The sequence below is a fragment of the Trachemys scripta genome, chromosome 11, assembly GCF_013100865.1.
Source record: "Trachemys scripta elegans isolate TJP31775 chromosome 11, CAS_Tse_1.0, whole genome shotgun sequence".
Taxonomy (NCBI): Eukaryota; Metazoa; Chordata; order Testudines; family Emydidae; genus Trachemys; species Trachemys scripta.
Window position 1 is genome coordinate 50,306,782 of NC_048308.1, and position 20,116 is coordinate 50,326,897.

The 20,116-nt window shown below is 40.5% G+C and overlaps 1 protein-coding gene across 4 annotated transcripts in view; it reads left to right on the plus strand.

The window, feature by feature from the left end:
- Positions 1 to 20,116, plus strand: part of MYO1B (myosin IB) — a 199,827-nt gene that overhangs the window by 73,143 nt on the left and 106,568 nt on the right. For all 4 annotated transcript variants that reach the window (XM_034785198.1, XM_034785200.1, XM_034785199.1 and 1 more), the window contains exon 4: positions 18,473 to 18,567. In XM_034785198.1, the coding sequence (XP_034641089.1) occupies positions 18,473 to 18,567 (95 nt within the window). The remainder of the gene's footprint in view (positions 1 to 18,472; positions 18,568 to 20,116) is intronic.

The window sequence follows — 20,116 nt, forward strand, 5'->3', positions numbered from 1 at the left end:
AAATCATCATTTTTTTAAATAATGAATTGCTGCTTCAAGTTAATCCATGGTTACTTCAAAAGGCTTCTCTCCTAGATAGATTTGTAGGTCAAGTTAAAATCTGCCAAATTGAGCAAAGTCCCTGAAGGACTTGAGGCACTTTTTTAGAACAGAGAATATATCTAGGGAATATATGTAACTTTTTATGTTAGATCCCATATACAGATCCATAGGAGACAATGGCTATTGCTATAACCCTGAGTGTTGGGAGCCTATTGGGTAATCCTGGGGTGCAGCAGAATCATGGTGTCTTTCTTTTAAATTGTGTATATGGGGAATGTCTTAGGAACCACGGACTCCTTCAACACTGTTTGCTAATGCAGATATCTGCTACAAAGAGTTAATAAATCTGAGCCCTAATCTTCTATTTTTTAATTTTCCAATTAATATTAGGGTCTAGGGATATGCCTGAGCATCGCTCTTTCTCTTCAAAAGGGGCCAATGCTACAGTGGCACAAATTGTAATGGGTGAGATTTTCAGAAGTGCCTATGTCATATTTATTTACAGTGGGGCTTGAACTCCTAAATCAATTCAGTACTTTTGGAAATGTTACTTGACATATATGTACTTAATTACTGCGCAGTGAAGTCATCTTTACTCACAACACTTTAAAACATCCTTTCTAACTTGGACACAAAATAGTGCCATAATGGAGCGGAATCCTTGAAAAGCGATGTTTCACATTTGATGTGGTTTGTGCAGTTAGTGGCTAAGACAGAAGGATTTATCAGTTGACATTGCCATTGGTGCAAATTCATTTTTGAAGCAGTGCACTGGAAAAAAAATAAGTGTAAGAATCAAGTGCATATATACCATGAAGGGCGTTGGACTGTGTTTTATTGTGCATATAACTGTCTTGTGTGTGCATGTAAAGAGTGCTCACCATTGACCAAGAACTCAATATACCCTAACTATGGAAATATTAAAATCAAGATTCAATCTTTTTTATGCTTCTGGTATAGCTCTAATTAGGTGGCCATCTTTATGTATGAAAAATACCCTCTTGTACTGATTCTTAATAAAATAGCTTGTAGCTTAGATCCCCTATCAGAATGACTCAATTCTTAGAAATATTTTCAAATGTTTACTCATGTCTTCTGTATGCAATGTACTGGTTCACTTGTATCATATATGGATTATAAATCAAAAATATTGAAAATACTTTAACAGTGACAACAATTTCTCTGTTCCCTTTTGAACATCAAGTTGAATGTGGTGGTTTGTATTTAGGGTAAGTATGGCAAACTCTGCTTTCAGGCTAGATTATTTTGTTAGACAGCCAAGACCTTTCTAAAAAGAACTTAATATCGTGGCTATTTTGATGTGTTTTGAAGCTACAGTAGTTTAAAGTAATGGTAGCACTTCTTGCCAGATCCCATTTCCTTGACTTTCCTGAAACCAGAACATCTGTCTAGAATTATTAACAGCTCTCAGGATTTTTAGGAAATAAGATGCTGACTTTTCTTGATGCACATAGCCACATAAAAAAAACGAGGAGTCCTTGTGGCACTATAGAGACTAACAAATTTATTTGGGCATAAGCTTTCATGGGCTAGAACTCACTTCATCAGATGTATGAGGTGAAAAATACAGGAACTGGTATAAATACATGAAAGGGTAGGAGTTGCTTTACCAAGTGTGAGGTCAGTCTAATGAGATAAATCCGTTAACAGCAGGATACCTAGGGTTACCATTCGTCCGGATTTACCCGGACATGTCCTCCTTTTTGTGTTAAAAATAGCGTCCGGGGGGGAATTTGTAAATCATTAAAAATGTCCGGGATTTCCCCCCCCATGCAGAGCGAGGCGCAGCTAGGAGGGCTGCAGCAAATTCAGCCGCTCGCATGGGGCTCTGGCAGCCAGAGCCCTTCCCCCGCAGCTTGCCGGGCTGGACTCCGGAGCAGCTGTAGAGCTCCTCCTCCCCTCCCCTCCCTCCCCACATTCTGAGCCGGCCGACCTGCCGGGCCGTTCGCATTGGGCCTCGGCAGTTCCTCCTCCCCTGCAGCCCAGCGCCCCGCTCCGTCAGCACAGTGTGGGGGCAGGGACTGGGTTGTGTGTTGTGCTGGGGAGTGCAGCCACGTGTCCGGCTCCACACAGAGCCCAACACCCTGTTCTGAGCGGCGAGGTAAGGGGGCCAGGGGGCAGGAGAAGGGGCAGGGAGATTTTGGAGGGGGCAGTCAAGAGACGGGGGGAGGTCGGGAGTTCGGGGGGGGCTTTTTGGGGGAGGGTGAAGAAGGTTTTGGGCAGTCAGGATACAGGTAGGGGGTAGGGTCCTGGGGGCAGTTTGGGGGGGTCTTAGGAGGGGGCAGTTAGGGGACAAGGAACAGGGAGGCTTAGGTAGGGGGTGGGGTTCTGGAGGGCAGTTAGAGGCAGGGGTCCCAGGAGGGGGCAGTCAGGGGACAAGGAGCGGGGGGGGGTGTTTGGGAGTTCTGGGGGGGGCTGTCAGGGGGCAGGGGTGGGGAGAGGGATCGGAGCAGTCAGGGGACAGGGAGCAGAGGGGTTTAGATGGGTCGGTAGTTCTGGGGGGGCAGTCAGGGGACAAGGAACAGGGAGGGTTGGGAGTTCTGGGGGGGGCTGTCAGGGGGTGGGGAGTGGTTGGATGGGGCATGGGAGTCCCAGGGGTCTGTCTGGGGGTGGGGGTGTGGATAAGGGTTGGGGCAATCAGGGTACCTGTAGGGGGTAGGGTCCTAGGGGGCCAGTTAGGATGGGGGGAGGGTCTCAGGAGGGGGCAGTCAGGGGACAAGAGGCAGGGAGGCTTAGGTAGGGGGTGGAGTCCTGGGGGGCAGTTAGGGGCAGGGGTCCCAGGAGAGGGCAGTCAGGGGACAAGGAACGGGGGAGGGTTGGGAGTTCTGAGGGGGGTGGGAAGTGGGAGGGGCAGGGGCAGGGCTAGGGCAAGACGGGGGCGGGGCTCCTCCCGTCCTTTTTTTTGCTTGCTGAAATATGGTAACCCTAGGAGACCAAGAGAGGAAAAATAACTTTTGAAGCGGTAAGAGAGTGGCCCATTACAGACAGTTGACAAGAAGGTGTGAGTAACAGTAGGGAGAAATTAGTATTGGGGAAATTAAGTTTAGGTTTTGTAATGACCCAACCACTCCCAGTCTTTATTCGGGCCTAATCTGATGGTATCCAGTTTGCAAATTAATTCCAGTTCTGCAGCTTCACGTTGGAGTCTGTTTTTGAAGGTTTTTTGTTTAAGAATTGCCACTTTGAGGTCTGTTGTTGAGTGACCAGAGAGATTGAAGTGTTCTCCTACTGGTTTTTGAATGTTATGATTCCTGATGTCAGATTTATGTCCATTTATTCTTTTGTGTGGAGACTGTCTGGTTTGGCCAGTGTACATCACAGAGGGGCATTGCTGGCACATGATGGCATATATTACATTGGTAGATGTGCAGGTGAATGAGCCCCGAATAGTGTGGCTGATGTGGTTAGGTCCCATGATGGTGTCCCTTGAATAGATAGGTGGACAGAATTGGCACCGGGGTTTGTAGCAGGTTTGGTTCCTGGGTTGGTGTTTTTGTTCTGTGGTGTGTAATTGCTGGTGAGTATTTGCTTCAGGTTGGGGGGCTGTCTGTAAGCGAGGCCAGGCCTGTCTCCCAAGGTCTGTGAGAGTGGGGGATCGTCCTTCAGGATAGGTTGTAGATCCTTGACGATGCGCTGGAGAGGTTTTTGTTCGGAGCTGTAGGTGTTGGCTTGTGGCGTTCTGTTACTTTCTTTGTTGGGCCTGTCTAGTAGTAGGTGACTTCTCGGTACCCTTCTGGCTCTGTCAATCTGTTTCTTCACTTCACCAGGTGGGTTTTGCAGTTTTAAAAACACTTGATTGAGATTCTGTAGGTGTTTGTCTCTGCCGGAGGGACTGGAGCAAATGCGGTTGTAACTCCGTTTTTTTTTTTTTTTTTTTGGCTGATACGGACTAACACGGCTATCACTGAAACCTATAGCCACATAAAGTAGACTCTCTCTATTTCTCTAGCCTTTGAGAATTTCGTGAATGAAATGGATAGTTGATTAGAAACATGGAACTGTAGCACAAATGTACCTTAACTTTGACAATTTGTAATGTAATTTTCATAATGTACTAGTTAATGTTCTGCAGTATATTTTAAATAACAAAGCTTTAATAAACCTCCCAATATCTCTCAGCTGTTAAATCTGTGCTAGAAGCAAGACCAGCTTGTTTTGTACTGTTATGCAAAGTGAAGTTCTTTTGTGTAAAGAATTGATTGACATTCTGATCAGTCTTGACATTTAAAACAGTGCATGCAGCTTTAAATATATATTTAATTCATTTTTATAAAATCTGCTCCAGTAGTTTCAATAAGACTTTCATGTCAAGGGATTTTATGAAAAATGAGCCTTTAAAAACAAAAACAAACGAATGAGGAAGGACAGGAGAATTAAAGCAGTGGTTTTGTTTTTTAAACCAAAACTGAAAGAGAGGTGAGTAGTTTCTATAGCAGTTTAAAAAAAAAAAAAAAAAAAAAAAAAAAAAGACACATCTCAGCTTGTGCTTAGTATATCGAGGGATCAGTCTTTGCATCAAGCCTTTCCTAAACTGGCAATTTGTACTATTAAGGGCGGACATCTCCCCTGCAATTAAGAACAGCTGCCGTTCTCTTTCATTGAAAATGTCTCATTGTGTTTAATGGTCTCATTTTTGTGTGTGCAATTTATAACACGCAAACAGGGTGCCCATCTGCTATGCTGGGAACCTTTGACATGCTTTTAAATAACAATACGACATAAATGAAACTGGCAGCAAACCCTTAGAATAATTCCATCTCCACTGCAACCTTATAGGCAAGACTTTCCCCATCAAATCTTTATCCTTCATATAGAGCTTTCTCCACTAGGCTCCATCTGATTTCTTCTCAACTGTCAGGATCTTATTTGAGTAATACAATTGTTTGGAAAAACACACCCCTTCTTATGATATGATAGGAATAAAAAGATGAACAGTCTTTCAACTTACTGTCACAGCAGACTCAGTACACTTGTTCACTTTTATATATTGGGTAAATAAGAGACAAATTTAGGATGTACAAATAGGGATTTAAGCTACCCAAAACCATTGAATTAAATTGCAGTGAGATAAGTTATTGTAAAACTGCACTTTTCTTGTTTTGCTTTTGCACATTGAAGAAGGGATTTTTAATTGCTAAACCCTGCAAATATCAAATCATTGTTTCTTTAAGTAAAACCAGCGAAGTTTTTGTGTTTTAGGGGAGGAGGGGAAACAGAATGTGTTTGATCATGAGATTGGATGTTTTTCATTTGTCAGATTCCTGCAAAAGACAGCCATGGCCATCCTTAAGAGTGTGATTTATAGTCTCAAAGAGTGAGTTCCAAGGCCAAAGAGTGAGACTTTCCAGGTGGTGTATTAGGTCACTGCTTTTGAGACGGGGACTCTCATCTTTGGTCCTTGGTGACCCCCAATAGTCCAGGTTTTTAATCCAACGAGCACTTAATAGTTTGTTTTAAAATATACACTGCTTAATATTGTATATGAAACACTTTGTTTGCCAGAAGCTGGGAATGGGCGACATGGGATGGATTACTTGATGATTATTTGTTCTGGCCCCTCTGAAGCACCTGGCATTGTTCACTGTCGGAAGACAGGATTCTGGACTAGATGGACCATTAGTCTGACCCAGTATGTCCGTTCTTATGTTCTTACTTAAATGTCCTAATTCATACTAAAGGGCATGTGTGAATTCTATATTCAATCCAAACTAGTGGATTTTAATAAAAACAATTATTTGCTAGTTGAAACAAAAACCTGGATGTTTGGAGATTCCCGAGGACATGAATTTGTCCAGTGTGATTTAAATTTCAAACCGAATTTTGCAGAACCTGCAAACTTTTGACCAAGTCCTGCTTGTTTTTTGGGTGGACTTCCCCCCCCCCCCCCGCCACTGTCAAGTATTCTCACACACACACACACAACACGCCCCCTCCCTTCCCGGTTTGATGTAGAAAAAGTCACTAAGAATTTCTATTATTTCACTACCTGTTTTCATCCCAAAATTGGGATACAAAGCTGAATTTGTGTGTGTGTGTGTGTGTGTGTGTGTGTGTGTGTGTGTAAATTCTGACAATTTGTGATTCAGAAATGGTGAAAAATTTCATTTTGATATTTTTGGTTGAAATAAAACATTTTGATATTCCTGAAATTGAAATGTTTTATTTCCTTTTGTTGAATTGAACCAAAGCACTTTATTTACAATCAGATCAAGATTAAACTGCATTTCTGTTGCCTTATGGTAATTGTAGTTCAGGCCTGCATTATCTTCCATGGGCTGGGCTACCTGGAGGACTAAATCTCCCATGATGCAATATGGATCCAGCTGGGGAGTCTCATGATTCTGGGTGCATTATGGGAGATGTAATCCAGCTAGGGAGCTTAGCTCATAGGGGAGAATGTGAACAATCATTCAGATGGAATATTCCTGACCAGCGCCAGTTCTTGTTGTCCACATCACAAAAACTCACCACTCTATTTGGCATCCTTGTTGAGTCTCAGCAGAGAAGTCAAGGACTGAGTGGGCATAGTAACAGCTATCTTGTCCCTAGAAATGGTTCCTGTGGTCAGAGTTGAGGTTTACACACTGCTATGTAAATACTTTTCCAAATATAAAAGAAGGAAAGCAAAATAGTTAATTAGAAAAACTATGATATGGCTTTGGTAAAGTCCAGTGTTTTTTTTATTTTTAGCAGTCCCACTAGGCAGAACTACAGAAGCTGCATTGTAAGAGTTGTCATTCTGCATCAGACGACGTAACTCCTATGGATATGTTCAGGGTACTGGGATTCACTCAGGTTAAATCAGGCTCCTGCCTTGTGATATGAAACCTTTACAGTGTGGTTGTGCTCTGAAAAGTGACTGTAAAAACGGCACTTTCTTACTCAACAATGGTTTCCCATGTGTATTAAAGGTCATATCTAGTTACTTTAGACACAAAAATAAGTGTTTAGTACTCCAGTTTAGACTGTAGAGTGAGCTCACCTAAGAGAGAGTGAGCTGAAATGTATTGCTACTTGTGCATCAACAGAATTATTGACTAAGTTCCACTCAGTTACAGTTGGGCAAACTCCAGTGAACACTAATGGCGATGTACATTTTATTGCAGAGGGCAGAATTTGGCCTCTAGGTCTTCTTGCTGGTGGTGGTGCATAAGAAAGAAAGAAGCTGCTTTTATTGTCCGATTCCAAGGATGATTTTGTGGGGCTGGCAATTAGAAGTGTTCTCCCACCATCCCCTTCTTCTAAACAGAACACAGTGTATATAGAAATCATTGAGGTAGTATACATGGAATTCCACATTTTTAGGGCTTGCCTACATGAACACTTAGCTCATGGGAAGGTGGGGTCTAAATCTAGCCTGCACTAGCCTGCCATGCACCGTCTGTATGGGCCCTGCTGCTGTGCTCTAAAAGTTCCCTAGTATGATTTGATCGACATGGGTTTGAAATGGGAGTACATTAAAGCACACTAGGAAACTTTCAGTGCAGAGTGTACGTGGACACTTAGGGCACGGTGGGCTAGTGTGGAGTTGATTTGCAGCCCAGCTTGCCATGAATGAAGTGCTCATGCAAGCAACTCCTTGCCAAGTCAGTTTCCAGAGCAGAACTGCCAGAAAGGCACCCTTTCCTTTTTGTGAGATATGCTTAGAGCCTGTCCATGCTACATATGCAGCAATGTTGGGGTTTCTCTTTGTAATATAAACAGTCCCTAATTGTGTTTAACAGTGTATCTGAACCACGCTAGTGTCTTTGGATGTGCTCCATTTAAAAAAGTTGTACAATGATCCCATCTACAGAGAAAACCAAGAATTTTATATTGCTCTCCCCGCAGGGGAGGATTTTGCTTAACTCTGTACTTTGCTATAAAATGCTAGGGTGACCAGTTAGCAAGTGTGAAAAATTGGGACTGGAGGTGGGGGGTAATAGGAGCCTATGTACGAAAAAGATCCAGGTATCAGGACTGTCCCTATAAAATCAGGACATCTGGTCACCCTATAAAATGATAACTAATTGCTTTAAAATATACTGTTTCTTTTAATGGAATAAGTATGTTGAACTGCACAAATTAAATGAATATCAGTTTTGTTTAGGCAACTTGCATTTAATGTGTCTTGTTCAGTAGGAAATTGGGGAGCATTGCCATCCTGAATAATTTTCAAAGATGTGCTATGTTCAATACAACACTTTCACAGAAACCCTGAGTAAGAGCCCCATGTACGGGTATTTGGAAGGTTCAAGTTTTGAAACTTCCAGTACAGAAAAGGCTTTGTTTCTCTTCAAACTAAATGCAAGATCATTATAATTTAACAGGTGTTAATCAGATCCAACCATTGATATGTAGCTGGAACAAAGGAGTAGTTAAACTCCTAGAAATGTAGCAAGGAAAACCATTTGTTTTTCATATTTCCTCATTACTGCCCTATTCAGCTGTCGTACAACAAATACACATGTATCTTCATGTGCCAATAAATGGTGGAATGTGTCAGTCTGGGAAGTGAATGTGAAGCTTTACAAGCCAACTGTTAGAATAACAAAGCTCCGAAAGGTTAAATAATAACACACAACTTCAGCCACTAGCCTTCCTGATATTATACTGAATTTTTTCCTTTGACTGCAATCACTCTCATGCAAAGCTCAGTTGAGTAAGCAATGGCAATTTGTTGGCACATAAATGATATAGCTTTATTAAAGTATCCATATTTTATATAAAAAAGTCCAAAATATACTTTTTACAATAAAAAAAGAGAGTAGAGGCTGTAGCTGCTTAGGCAATAACACAGATACCACTAGAGCAGATCTGTATTAGGAAGTAAACTGTTCGATTATATATAACTTTCAGCTCAGGGTGGTAACAGCTTGGCTTCTGCAACTTTTTCCTCTCAGAAATAAACTACAGTCCAATAGAGCTATAATAAGCAACAGAGGGTCCTGTGGCACCTTTAAGACTAACAGAAGTATTGGAGCATAAGCTTTCGTGGGTGAATGCCCACTTCATCAGACACAAGACTCTTCATCTCTTGCATCTTGCATTCACCCACGAAAGCTTATGCTCCAATACTTCTGTTAGTCTTAAAGGTGCCACAGGACCCTCTGTTGCTTTTTACAGATTCAGACTAACACGGCTACCCCTCTGATAGTAGAGCTATAATGTGTCTTAAAACCCACAAACAAGCAGTCAAACAACTTTTCTTCCTGGAGTTCTATGGAAAAAGACATCTGTCTCAAATCCCTGCAATACCTATCATTGCAAATACTTTTGCTAATGCTCTAACAGGCTCAGCTATGTGTGTTCAAATGGTAGGGAAGTGTCAGTTTGACTGGCATGGCTACCACTACTGCATGTTAGGTGTGTGAGAGCTTGATTCCTTGGTCAGCAACTGACCTGGATAATGCTCTGCCTCTGAAACTGTCCTTTGAAGTGGGAGTCATCCTTTACCACTAAATCCAGAGGGTAGGTAGTGTTACAGGTAATAAGTACTACTATTATGTGGGGTCTAGCTTGTCAGCATTGTTTCCAGTAATAGAGCTATGGAAAGAGGAAAACAAAACAAACTGCTTTGCTGAAAAGCTCATTTCATAAAGTTTTTGCATTTTTCACTTGAAATAGGGATTCATTCCAGCTGGGAACAAGGAACCTGTTCCATATGTAAAACAAAGAATATTTAAGTATCAGGGGGTAGCCGTGTTAGTCTGTATCTACAAAAACAACAAAGAGTCTGGTGGCACCTTAAAGACTAACAGATTTATTTGGGCATAAGTTTTCGTGAGTAAAAACCTCCGAAGAAGTGAGGTTTTTACTCACGAAAGCTTATGCCCAAATAAATCTGTTAGTCTTTAAGGTGCCACCAGACTCTTTGAAAGAATATTTAACTCATTTGTGACTGCAGCCATGTTAAAAAAAAATTTAGGATGTTTAGAACTGGAACTAGCCCATGTTTATTCAACTTAATATATAAAAATGGATGCTTTCATTCATCTGGATCTTGTGCGAATTGACAGCACAGGTGACGGACCTGTCCTCTTGTTTATCCACAGAACTGGTACAACAAGAGCACGGTTCAAGCTTCCCTACTGCTCTGCCCTGCCATTGTGCTTCAACAATATTTTGGAGGGACCACATCTCAGTCCCCCTGCCAATCAGCTCTTTGGCCAGTCTGTCAGCAAGGGAGCCGATTAAAGGTGTTTTTTGTCACTTGGGGACCACCGATATATTTTACAAAGCACACTAATATCCAGCTGGGTGACTCATTTCTGATTTCAAATTAGAATTTGCCATGGGGTACTTACTAGCCAAAGCCATATTCTGATTGGCTGTTTGGCTCTTTTTGATGTCCAATTTGTGTATCAGCTCCCAGTGGAATAAAACTATGATCTCCTCTTTATGGAAGGGCAAAATTTTTTCCTATTATAAGTAAGGACAAAGTTGAAAAGGAGGTAAAAGGAAACTTTGTCTGCAGAGAGAGACTGGGTGGGGGGGGGAGCAGTTGGTGGAAGGAAAAAGCGGGGGAGGGGGGAAGTTTAGTGTCCATTTCAAACTGCCCTCTCTTCAACCCCAAAATGCTGAGCTGTCCGACATAAGACTACTTCTCATCTTTTTTTTGTGCTCTTTAGTATAATTACAGGTAGAGATGAATTAGATGCAATTGAAAGATGGAGAATATCATACACCCAATTTGTAGTTCATGTGGATTGTGTTAAGGAGATTTCTTCCTGATTTTTAGAAGTGTGCGTGTTTGGAGCATTGTTCAGTACCAGGGTCCTTATTCAGTGATCGAGGTGATATACATACTTGAGAGGACAAAAGGTATGTGTACACTGCAGTTAGACACCCGCAGCTGGCCTGGACTCATGGAGCTGGGACTAAGGGGCTGTTTAATTGTGGTGTAGACCGTCAGGGTCAGGCTGCAGCTCAAGCAGTGTCCTAGAGTCTGGGCTCCAGCCCAAGGCCAAATGTCTACACCTCAATTAAACAGCCCCTTAACCTGAGCCTGAGTCAGTTGGCACAGGCCAGCTGTAGGTTTTTAATTGCAGTGTACACACATACCCATAGTCTCTTTGACTTGCCTCACGTGGGGAAATTTCCATGGGGCTAGAAGGCTGTGATCTGGGTATAGTGTGCCGGGGAGAACCGGGTGCCCTGCCCTTGGGAAAAAGTACGAGTTAAACCTCTGTCAAGGGAGATTGGATGCAAAGTTAAAAAGCATCTCTTGACCCAGAACATGCCTGAACTTTGCCTTATCCTGGGGAAGATAAGAAAAGTGAGCTCCCCTTTTGTGGTGTGAGTCTCAGAGTAGAACAGGCCTTAATTAACTGATAGCAATAAAGTCGGGAGTGTAGAGAGGTTGAGTATGGGTGAGAACTTTCCCAACACTGGGCTTTCAAATAAGCTCCTCTAACCCTAAAAGAAGACTGTGCCTAAAGTGTCTGCTGTTGAAAGTTAACTCTCTTCTGTAACCAATGAACAGAATTTTTCTTCTGTAAACCATGGCTACTTTTAAAATCAAATGGGTTGGTGTATAAAACTTCACTCGTTAGTTCTGTGTTTAATAACATCACACAGTTAGCAGTCTCCCACATAAGTAGCCTAATATATGAAGGTATACTGAGGTAAAATGCTCCTTCTGATGTGTATATAATCCACACAGCATTGTTGATGTAACAAATTTCAGAGTTCCTCTCAACAATAAAACTTCTGTAAAATGCATAGTTGTTGGGAGTGGTTGTTTGTGATTATTCCTTCTGCCTCAACAAGCTTCACAGTTTTCTTTATCATCATGTTTAGACAGCAGTTGATTTTATTCTTGATTGGCATTTTAAAAAAATACTAGCTGCTCATTTATAAAGACCTTGCCTAGACAAAGCTACATCTATTTTGTAGTCACCTGCTTTGTTCACTTAATTTAATAGCAAGCTAATCAACTTCTTTCTCCAAGGAAGTAAAAGTGCTGAACACAAAGAATTAAATTGCAAATAGCCTTATGGGAACTGAGGAATGCATTTTATTTTAGGGCAATTAAGATTAAACAGTATTTCAGTACATATACACTAATACCTTTTTTTTTACATGGTGATAGTTTTTTTTTTAAAACTTGGATAGCTGAATATCTTCATTCCCTTCCCAAAAATAACCAAGAAGTGTTTAGCGAAATAAAATTTCAAAGACGATTTACACAGCACGCTTCCATGTTGATCCCAGTCTTTAAAGGCACTGAGATTCTTGATACCCAATTGGCTTTTGTTGTTTTCCCCCAACTCAGAGTGGGAGAGAAGCTCTCATTTGTTTGCATTGTTGTTTTTGTTGAATCTCTCTCCGATTGGTATCCATTCAGATGTTGTGGCAGTAAGGAAATAATGAATGTTCAGAATTTTACCGAAACTTGATAAATTACAAAAAGAATGAGGAGTACTTGTGGCATCTTAGAGACTAACAAATGTATTTGGGCATAAGCTTTCGTGGGCTAAAACCCACTTCATCAGATGCATGCAGTGGAAAATATAGTAGGAAGATGTGTGTATATACACACAGAGAACATGAAAAAATGGGTGTTGCCATATCAATAGTTCTCTCTCTCTCTCTGTGTGTGTGTGTGTGTGTGTGTGTGTGTGTGTGTGTATATATATATATATATATATCTTCCTACTGTATTTTCCACTGCATGCATCCGATGAAGTGGGTTGTAGCCCACGAAAGCTTATGCCCAAATAAATTTGTTAGTCTCTAAGGTGCCACAAGTACTCCCCATTCTTTTTGCTGATACAGACTAACACGGCTACCACTCTGAAACCTTGATAAATTACAGTTTACTAATTTATTAATACTTTGGTATTAACATAAAAATATCAAGCAGATTATTCTCTACATGTGCAAATATAATTAACTGCATATTGTTTACAGTATATCCTGGCAATGTGCTTATCAGTGATAGGGTAGAAGAGAAGGATTACAATGGCTGAGTTCCAAGGACAGTGACTAAGTATACGAAAATTGGAAGGCTCAAAAAATAGAATTTTTTTTAAAGTAGAGAATGAGTTAGAAGTTACATCCCAAGACAAAGCAATAGGCCTTAACATGAGATCTGAAAAAAATCAGGGATTCAGTTAGGCTCAGAGACATGGAGGCTATTCCAGATGGTGGAGGCAGCTTGGCGGGGAGGATCTGCCACCTGCTGTGGAGAGACAAGGGGACAGAAAACACTACTGTTTGATTAACCAAAGGAACATGCTAAGTAACTGCAAACAGGGGAAGAGATAAGGTGGGGGAATTATGGAGACAAACCTTGAGAGGTAAGAAGGATGAGGAAAGAGTAGCTAGTGCTGAGGTGAGAAAATCATCAGCTAGTCCATGGTTGTTAACCACATGTAGAAGGGTATTTTACAGTTGTGAAAGGGACAGATGCCAGAATGAAAATTATCAAAGAGGTTGTTTTGGGAGTGGTATTTAAACAATGACTATTTTTATTTAAACAATGACATTTTTCTAGGTTTTGCTGAGAAAGGGGAGATGAGTGTTCATCTTACGAAAACAAGAGCAAAGGAATTTAGAGGGGGGCAGTGGTGGCAATCTTGAGCACTCAGGTACATGGTGAGTGATTATTGCTGCAAAGGGAGCAAAAGTTTGGAGGCAGGAAGAGACAGGATACAGGCATTAAAGGCCAAATTTGGAAAGGTGCCTAAAGTGTGCAGAAAGGTGCCTGTTGGGATTTTAAATCTGGTCCTAAGTGTCTTTTGCTAAAAGGATGGTGTCTGAGAGATCAGAGGGAGGGAAGCAAGGGAAAGTACTATGGATGGGGATCGGAGATAATAGTTGGTGGAGGTGGTTAGTAATGTATTGTAGTTAAAATTGGAAATTCCTTGCAAGTAAAAGTGGAGCATGGAGCTTAGTAAGGGAGTGAAAGTTGTCAGTGCTTTTTGCATTCATGGAAGTAGTCTCAATGTAGTGATTAACTTTCAGATATTTATCTCCTTTAGTTTTATTTCTCTTATTAGCAAGTCCTCCGTGAACATGTACTCCAGCATCAATGGATGTAAAGAAAGCAAAACAAAATATTGGGGTCAAAACAAACTTTTCAAAATCAGTGATAATTCCAGTTTGAAAGTACACAGCCTAAAAACTTGGTGCTATGAAAAGTACTATTGCTGTAGAACAAGGAACGTCGTGATTGATCTAGATATGGGTAGCATTTTTATGATTCAAATTGTTCCTATACTTAGATCTCAATTAAAGGAGAACTTCAGTAAATACTGTATCCTTGATGTGGTAGGAGAAATAACATGGTTGATTTTATATTAAAACTTACAAATGAAAGAAGAGTTTATAATAAAGTGTGGCAAATGACATTGCTGACACACTCATGAAATAATTCAAAACATATGGTTCACAACTGTCTTTTAGCTAAGAACTACAATAAAGATCTATTTAGGTTCTGTAATTATATGGTGGCTCAGAAGAGTGGCATGTGGTTTAGGTTTATAGTCATAAATGTTGACATCACTGAGGAGTACACGTTAATGTTAACAAAAGAAAAGGAGAAGTAGAAGGATTATCTGTGGTCATTAAATTATTATAAAAACTAAATTGAGATCTATTTTTACAGAGCATGAGACCATTTTTAATCATTGTTTATAACGAATTGAGGATGTACCTGGAAAAGGGGCAGAGATCTAATTTTTATTACACAGCCAGAAGAAGATAGAAAATATATGAAGTACTCTACAATAATGGTGTATCATTAAATTAGACATGATGGATGAATCTGTTATTTTTTTATTTTAAATAAAGATTTATGTTCCAAACTCTGACACAGATGGCACTAATTCTGTGTATGCAGTGCCACGAATACAGAAAATTCTTTAAAAGGGTTGCTACTAAAACACTTCCTTGCCTATGCCTTCTAGAACTAAATTTGTGGAAGGCATAGCCTGAACTTCAGGGCAAACGTACAACTTGATGAGGGAAGTTTTATTAACTGTGTGTATGAAATGTTTGTCAGTGTAAGTGAACTTGATTTGTCTTGTGTGTTTGGGATATAGTCGTTGATATGCTATTTGACTATTGTATTAAGCTTTCCAGCATTGTATAGTGGTGAGGTTTCCTCAAAAAAAGAAAACATTCCGAATAAACACAAACCATCCCTGGCTGAATTATGCAAGGTCAGGTGATTTGGATAAAAATAACTGTTTAAAAGAGAGGAAAAAATTTCTGTTGGTTGTTTATGACCTTATACTTCAAGTTTCCGTATGGAGAAAGACTTTGTTGCTTGTCAATTGTTCTTCCGAGGTGATTTTTGTGTGTGTGTGAAGACAATCACTAATGCTGTACAATCCATGTAGGGCTAGTGAGAGTGGCATTTCAGCACTAGAGAATTCAGTAGCCCTGTTAGAGGTGAATATGTCACCTTAAAATCATTCAAGATATGAATTAGGAATGTGTTGGTTGCCCTAAAATTGCCAATGGGGCCTCCACAGTGGCTGCACACTGTTTTCTGGTGTAATACTGTCAAGCATAGGTGCTGGAACTAAGGGGGCTGGTGATGCTGCTGCACCCCCTGGCTTTAAGTGGTTTACAGTTTGGTTCAATGGCTCTCAGTACCTCCACTATACAAATTGTTCCAGCTTCCCTGCTATCGAGTGAGGACAGATGTTTGCAAACGTGGTATTTCAGTAGTAGAAATACCAATTTGTTTGTACTGGGGTGGTATTCTTGGAGCTGACGGATGAGACAGTTTGAAGGACAAACAGCACTGGATTTCATGGCTGGATGGGCTTGGTGAGCTAACCATTCTGTGATTTCACTTAAAAAAAATTACACTGTAATGTTACTCTCTAGATGAAAGCTGTCTTCCAGAAACAAATCCATGGAAACCACAGCTTGTGTTATTAATATCCCATCTACTCAGGAAGGAGTACTGCGGAAAAGGATCTGGGGGTCATAGTGGATCACAAGCTAAATATGAGTCAACAGTGTAACACTGTTGCAAAAAAAGCAAACATCATTCTGGGATGTATTAGCAGGAGTATTATAAGCAAGACATGAAAAGTAATTCTTCCGCTCTACTCCATGCTGATTAGGCCTCAACTGGAGTATTGTGTCCAGTTCTGGGCACCACATTTCAGGAAAGATGTGGAGAAAGTTCAGAGAAGAGCAACAAAAATTATTAAAGGTTTAGAAAACATGACCTATGAGGGAAGATTGAAAAAATTGGGTTTGTTTAGTCTGGAAAAAAAGACTGAGAGGGGACATAACAGTTTTCAAGTACATAAAAGGTTGTTACAGGGAAGAGGGATAAAAATTGTTCTTCTTAACCTCTAAGGATAGGACAAGAAGCAATGGGCTTAAATTGCAGCGAGGGCAGTTTAGATTGGACATTAGGAAAAAGTTCCTAACTGTCAGAGTAGTTAAGCACTAGAATAAAGTGCCTAGGGAGGTTGTGGAATCTCCATCTTTGGGGATTTTTAAGAGCAGGTTGGACAAACACCTGTTAGGGATGGTCTAGATAATACTTAGTCCTGCCCTGAGTGCAGGGGACTGGACTAGATAACCTCTTGAGGTCCCTTCCAATTCTATGATTCTACGATCTCTTCCCCGCTCCCTCCCTGGACCCCCACTGCTGCCTGAAGGCCTTTGGCCCATTTTGCTGCTTTCCTCATAGATTGCTTTGAAAGGATGTTGCTTAAAATTAACTATGATGAACATATTTGCACAGATAAGCCTAAGAGGCATGTGTTACACTCTCAACTTTGCAAGTGTATCTGCAGCACCTTTAAGGAATATTATTCTCTTCCTGAATATGTCCTACCAGAGAATCTTGTGAAGTGCTGTTGCTACTGTACTTTGGATGCATAACAATACGGCTGCTGCCAGGAATTGCATCATGGTCTCTCAGCAGCAGTGGAGTCTTTTCTTTGCTACTGTTGTAACATGCTGGCCATATCGCAAATCAACTCTATTTCAATGTTAAACACATTAGAGCTCTCTACTTTCTTGTACTTTAAACAAAATTTCACCTCTAGTTGAATCATTGAGTTCAAATTCTCAAGATGCATGGGTCTCTAGAGCAGTATTAAAAGTTTTAGGAATCTCCTCATCAATGCCAGATACAGCAAGAGGAGTTGGACGTTTTTGGTTTGCTGCGGTTAAAGTGGCTAATGCATCAATCTGCTCTTAAATATGAGCTACTAGTTAGCGTCTTGTTTTTGCATTTTGTTGGGCATGAATATTTCCAAACCATCTTGAGCTGTGATCTTGTCTAATGTTATAAATTAAGCAAGATCAGGTCTAGTTAATACTTGAACGAGATCTTCGGGGAACAACCAGGTGCTGCAGGAAATAATGTTGGCAGTACGTAGATAGCACTCTTAAAAGCACTATATGATGTGCTGTATACAGTTTCATTGTCAGCCAAAGTTCCAAAGTGTCTGACAAACTGCTGTGATTTTGTCCCGTGGCCTGTGTGTGTATGTTCCAGAATAGTAGGCCTGAAGTCTCTGCTAGTGCAGAGAAGATGATGTCAATTCTTAATCTGTTTTTTAGCTCCAAATTATGTAACACCACCCTAAATTTGGTTTCCAAATGTCTGTAATTCAGCTAATCAGAAAACATGAAAATATGCCGTGCAACGATGACAAGCCATGGGCTGATGGTTAATGTTTTAAACATATTCTGTGTACTTTAACCATTCAAATTATATTCATAATATTTTCATAAGATTTTTAAGGGTTTCCCCCACTTTTTTAGAGGGGAAATTGTTTTGGAATATAAAGTGTCATTTTGGGACATAACACAGAGTGGTTTGGAGGAAATTTGCATGAATGAAAGAGTGGAATGGGGAAGTATAAGATCACAGTGGAGATTTGACTGGTTTCCTGCTTGAAGCATCTTCCTCTCAGTGGAAGAGCAGAGCACCAACCCCCTCTTGTCTGATAGTAGTGATATGAAGAAGATAAATTCTAATTACAAATATAGTTGAAATAACAAGTTGATACAATATCTCATTGCAGTGCTTTGATTGTGGGTTGTAAACTTATGATGTTACTTAATGAAAATACTGGCATTTCTTACTCTGGCAGCTAAATGAATACTTACATGGACGGATGTATGTCTGCAAATTATGAAGGCTTTAATGAGTCTCTAAAAGAGTGTGGTGGAGGGAAGTAACTTCTATTTCTTTCCCAGGCCCATTCTATAAGTATCATTATGAAGTAAATCAGTAATCACAAACACCCATGTTAGATTTTATTGACTCATAGGATTCTAAAGAAGCTTCAGTTCTCCATTTATCACTTGGTATAGTGCATAGAAAGCTACATAGCATTGTTTTAATGCTATCTGAACCTCAAGGACATACAGTATTTTTTTTATATATATATAGTCTTGATGATATTGGCTCATTTCATCATCTTTTACTTTACAGATTTTCTCTGTCAGATGAAGCATACAGATCCCTCAGGGACCAGGATAAAGATCAGTGTATTCTTATTACTGGGGAGAGTGGTGCTGGAAAAACAGGTAATATACAGCTTTGTGTTCTCCATGCTCCCCTCCAAAAATATGAGAGGGTGTTAGAGTTCTCTCTTTACATTTGCTCCACGCTGTAAACTAATTGCATCATGATATGTGCTTCTGCAGGTGTGACATTGCATTGAGTGTTGTTGCATACATGCAATTCCATTGTATTGGTGCGATGTCATGATATCTATGTGCAAAGTCATCCTTTTGGTGATGCTATTTTGCAAAGGTCAAAATAAATTCATGACTCACTTGTCTTGCAGAATACACTCTGTCAAAGTTAGACTCAGGACTCAGTTTGTCAGACCACTCTGTTTTATTAGCATAGTGCTCTGCTAATAACACTCCGATAATGTGAGCCCCCTGCAAGATTCAAACAGTCTTATTTATACAGATAAAAGGGTGCGAACTAAACAAAGGGACAGAGAGAGCAAAACTGTAAAATTTGCTTGGGGCACAATATGCATATCCTGCTTCCTTATTAACTTTTATCGATCTAAGGCTAATGCTTCACCAATCGCCCTTAAGTGGAGCAATTGATTAACAGTAAATGTCTGCTTTCCTGACACCTGGATTGCAGCATTTCTCATTTCTACTTAAAGGTACATACAACATTCTTCAATTCATTCTATTTCTTTAATATAATTCATTTCACTTTCACAATCCCTCCTTTTGGTCAAGTTTATGCAAAGACCAACAATTACTGGGTTCCACATATTAATCGTTCTTTATCTCTTCGTTCATCAGTGATATTTAACATCATCATATTAGCACTCTGTTTTGGGGCAGTCACCTGGGTGGCATGCCTTAACAATTCTGGATACAACAGGAGATTAACTGAAAACATACAAAAATCATTAGGATTCCAAACAGGATAGTCAGGGCTCCCTGAAACAACCAGTTTCCTATGCCAGAGAATTTGAACAGGTTACTTAGCCACTTCCATAAAGAACTCGGCTCTTCATGGGGAAGATATGCGATTTGTTCTAAGTGGCTAGCGCGATCTATTACCTCATTGGTGTCATCAGGTATAAACACACAACATTCTTTTCCAATGAGAGCACAGGTCGCTCCTTTGGCCACCAGCACTATGTCCAATGCCTGATGGTTTTGAAGGGCCATCTGTTGGATCGCCCCTGTTTCTTTGGCCAGGGCTTTTAAACTCTCTCCGGTTTCATTTGCCATTATTTCAACTACTGCTTGTAACCTCAAATATAATTCAGATTCCCATACCCGGCCCGCCACTCTTTAGTTTTGTTCGAATAATCCCATACGCCATTGGCCACAATATGCTGAAGGCAACGTTTTTTTCCCAGATCCAGCCCTGTCCATTACACACTCAACACCAATGACTTTTTCCCTCCACCAAACTTATCCATTTAGATACATTTATTCCCACTGCTTCCCAAGTGTCATTGCTGTTCCATGTTTTGTTAAATGGACGAGGTCCTCCAGTGAGGTCTGGGGAATTGAGTGGGATTCCCAGGACAGGAACACCAGCTTGAGAGTGGCCTGAGATGTGGCTGCAGACCCAGCAATTAGAAATATT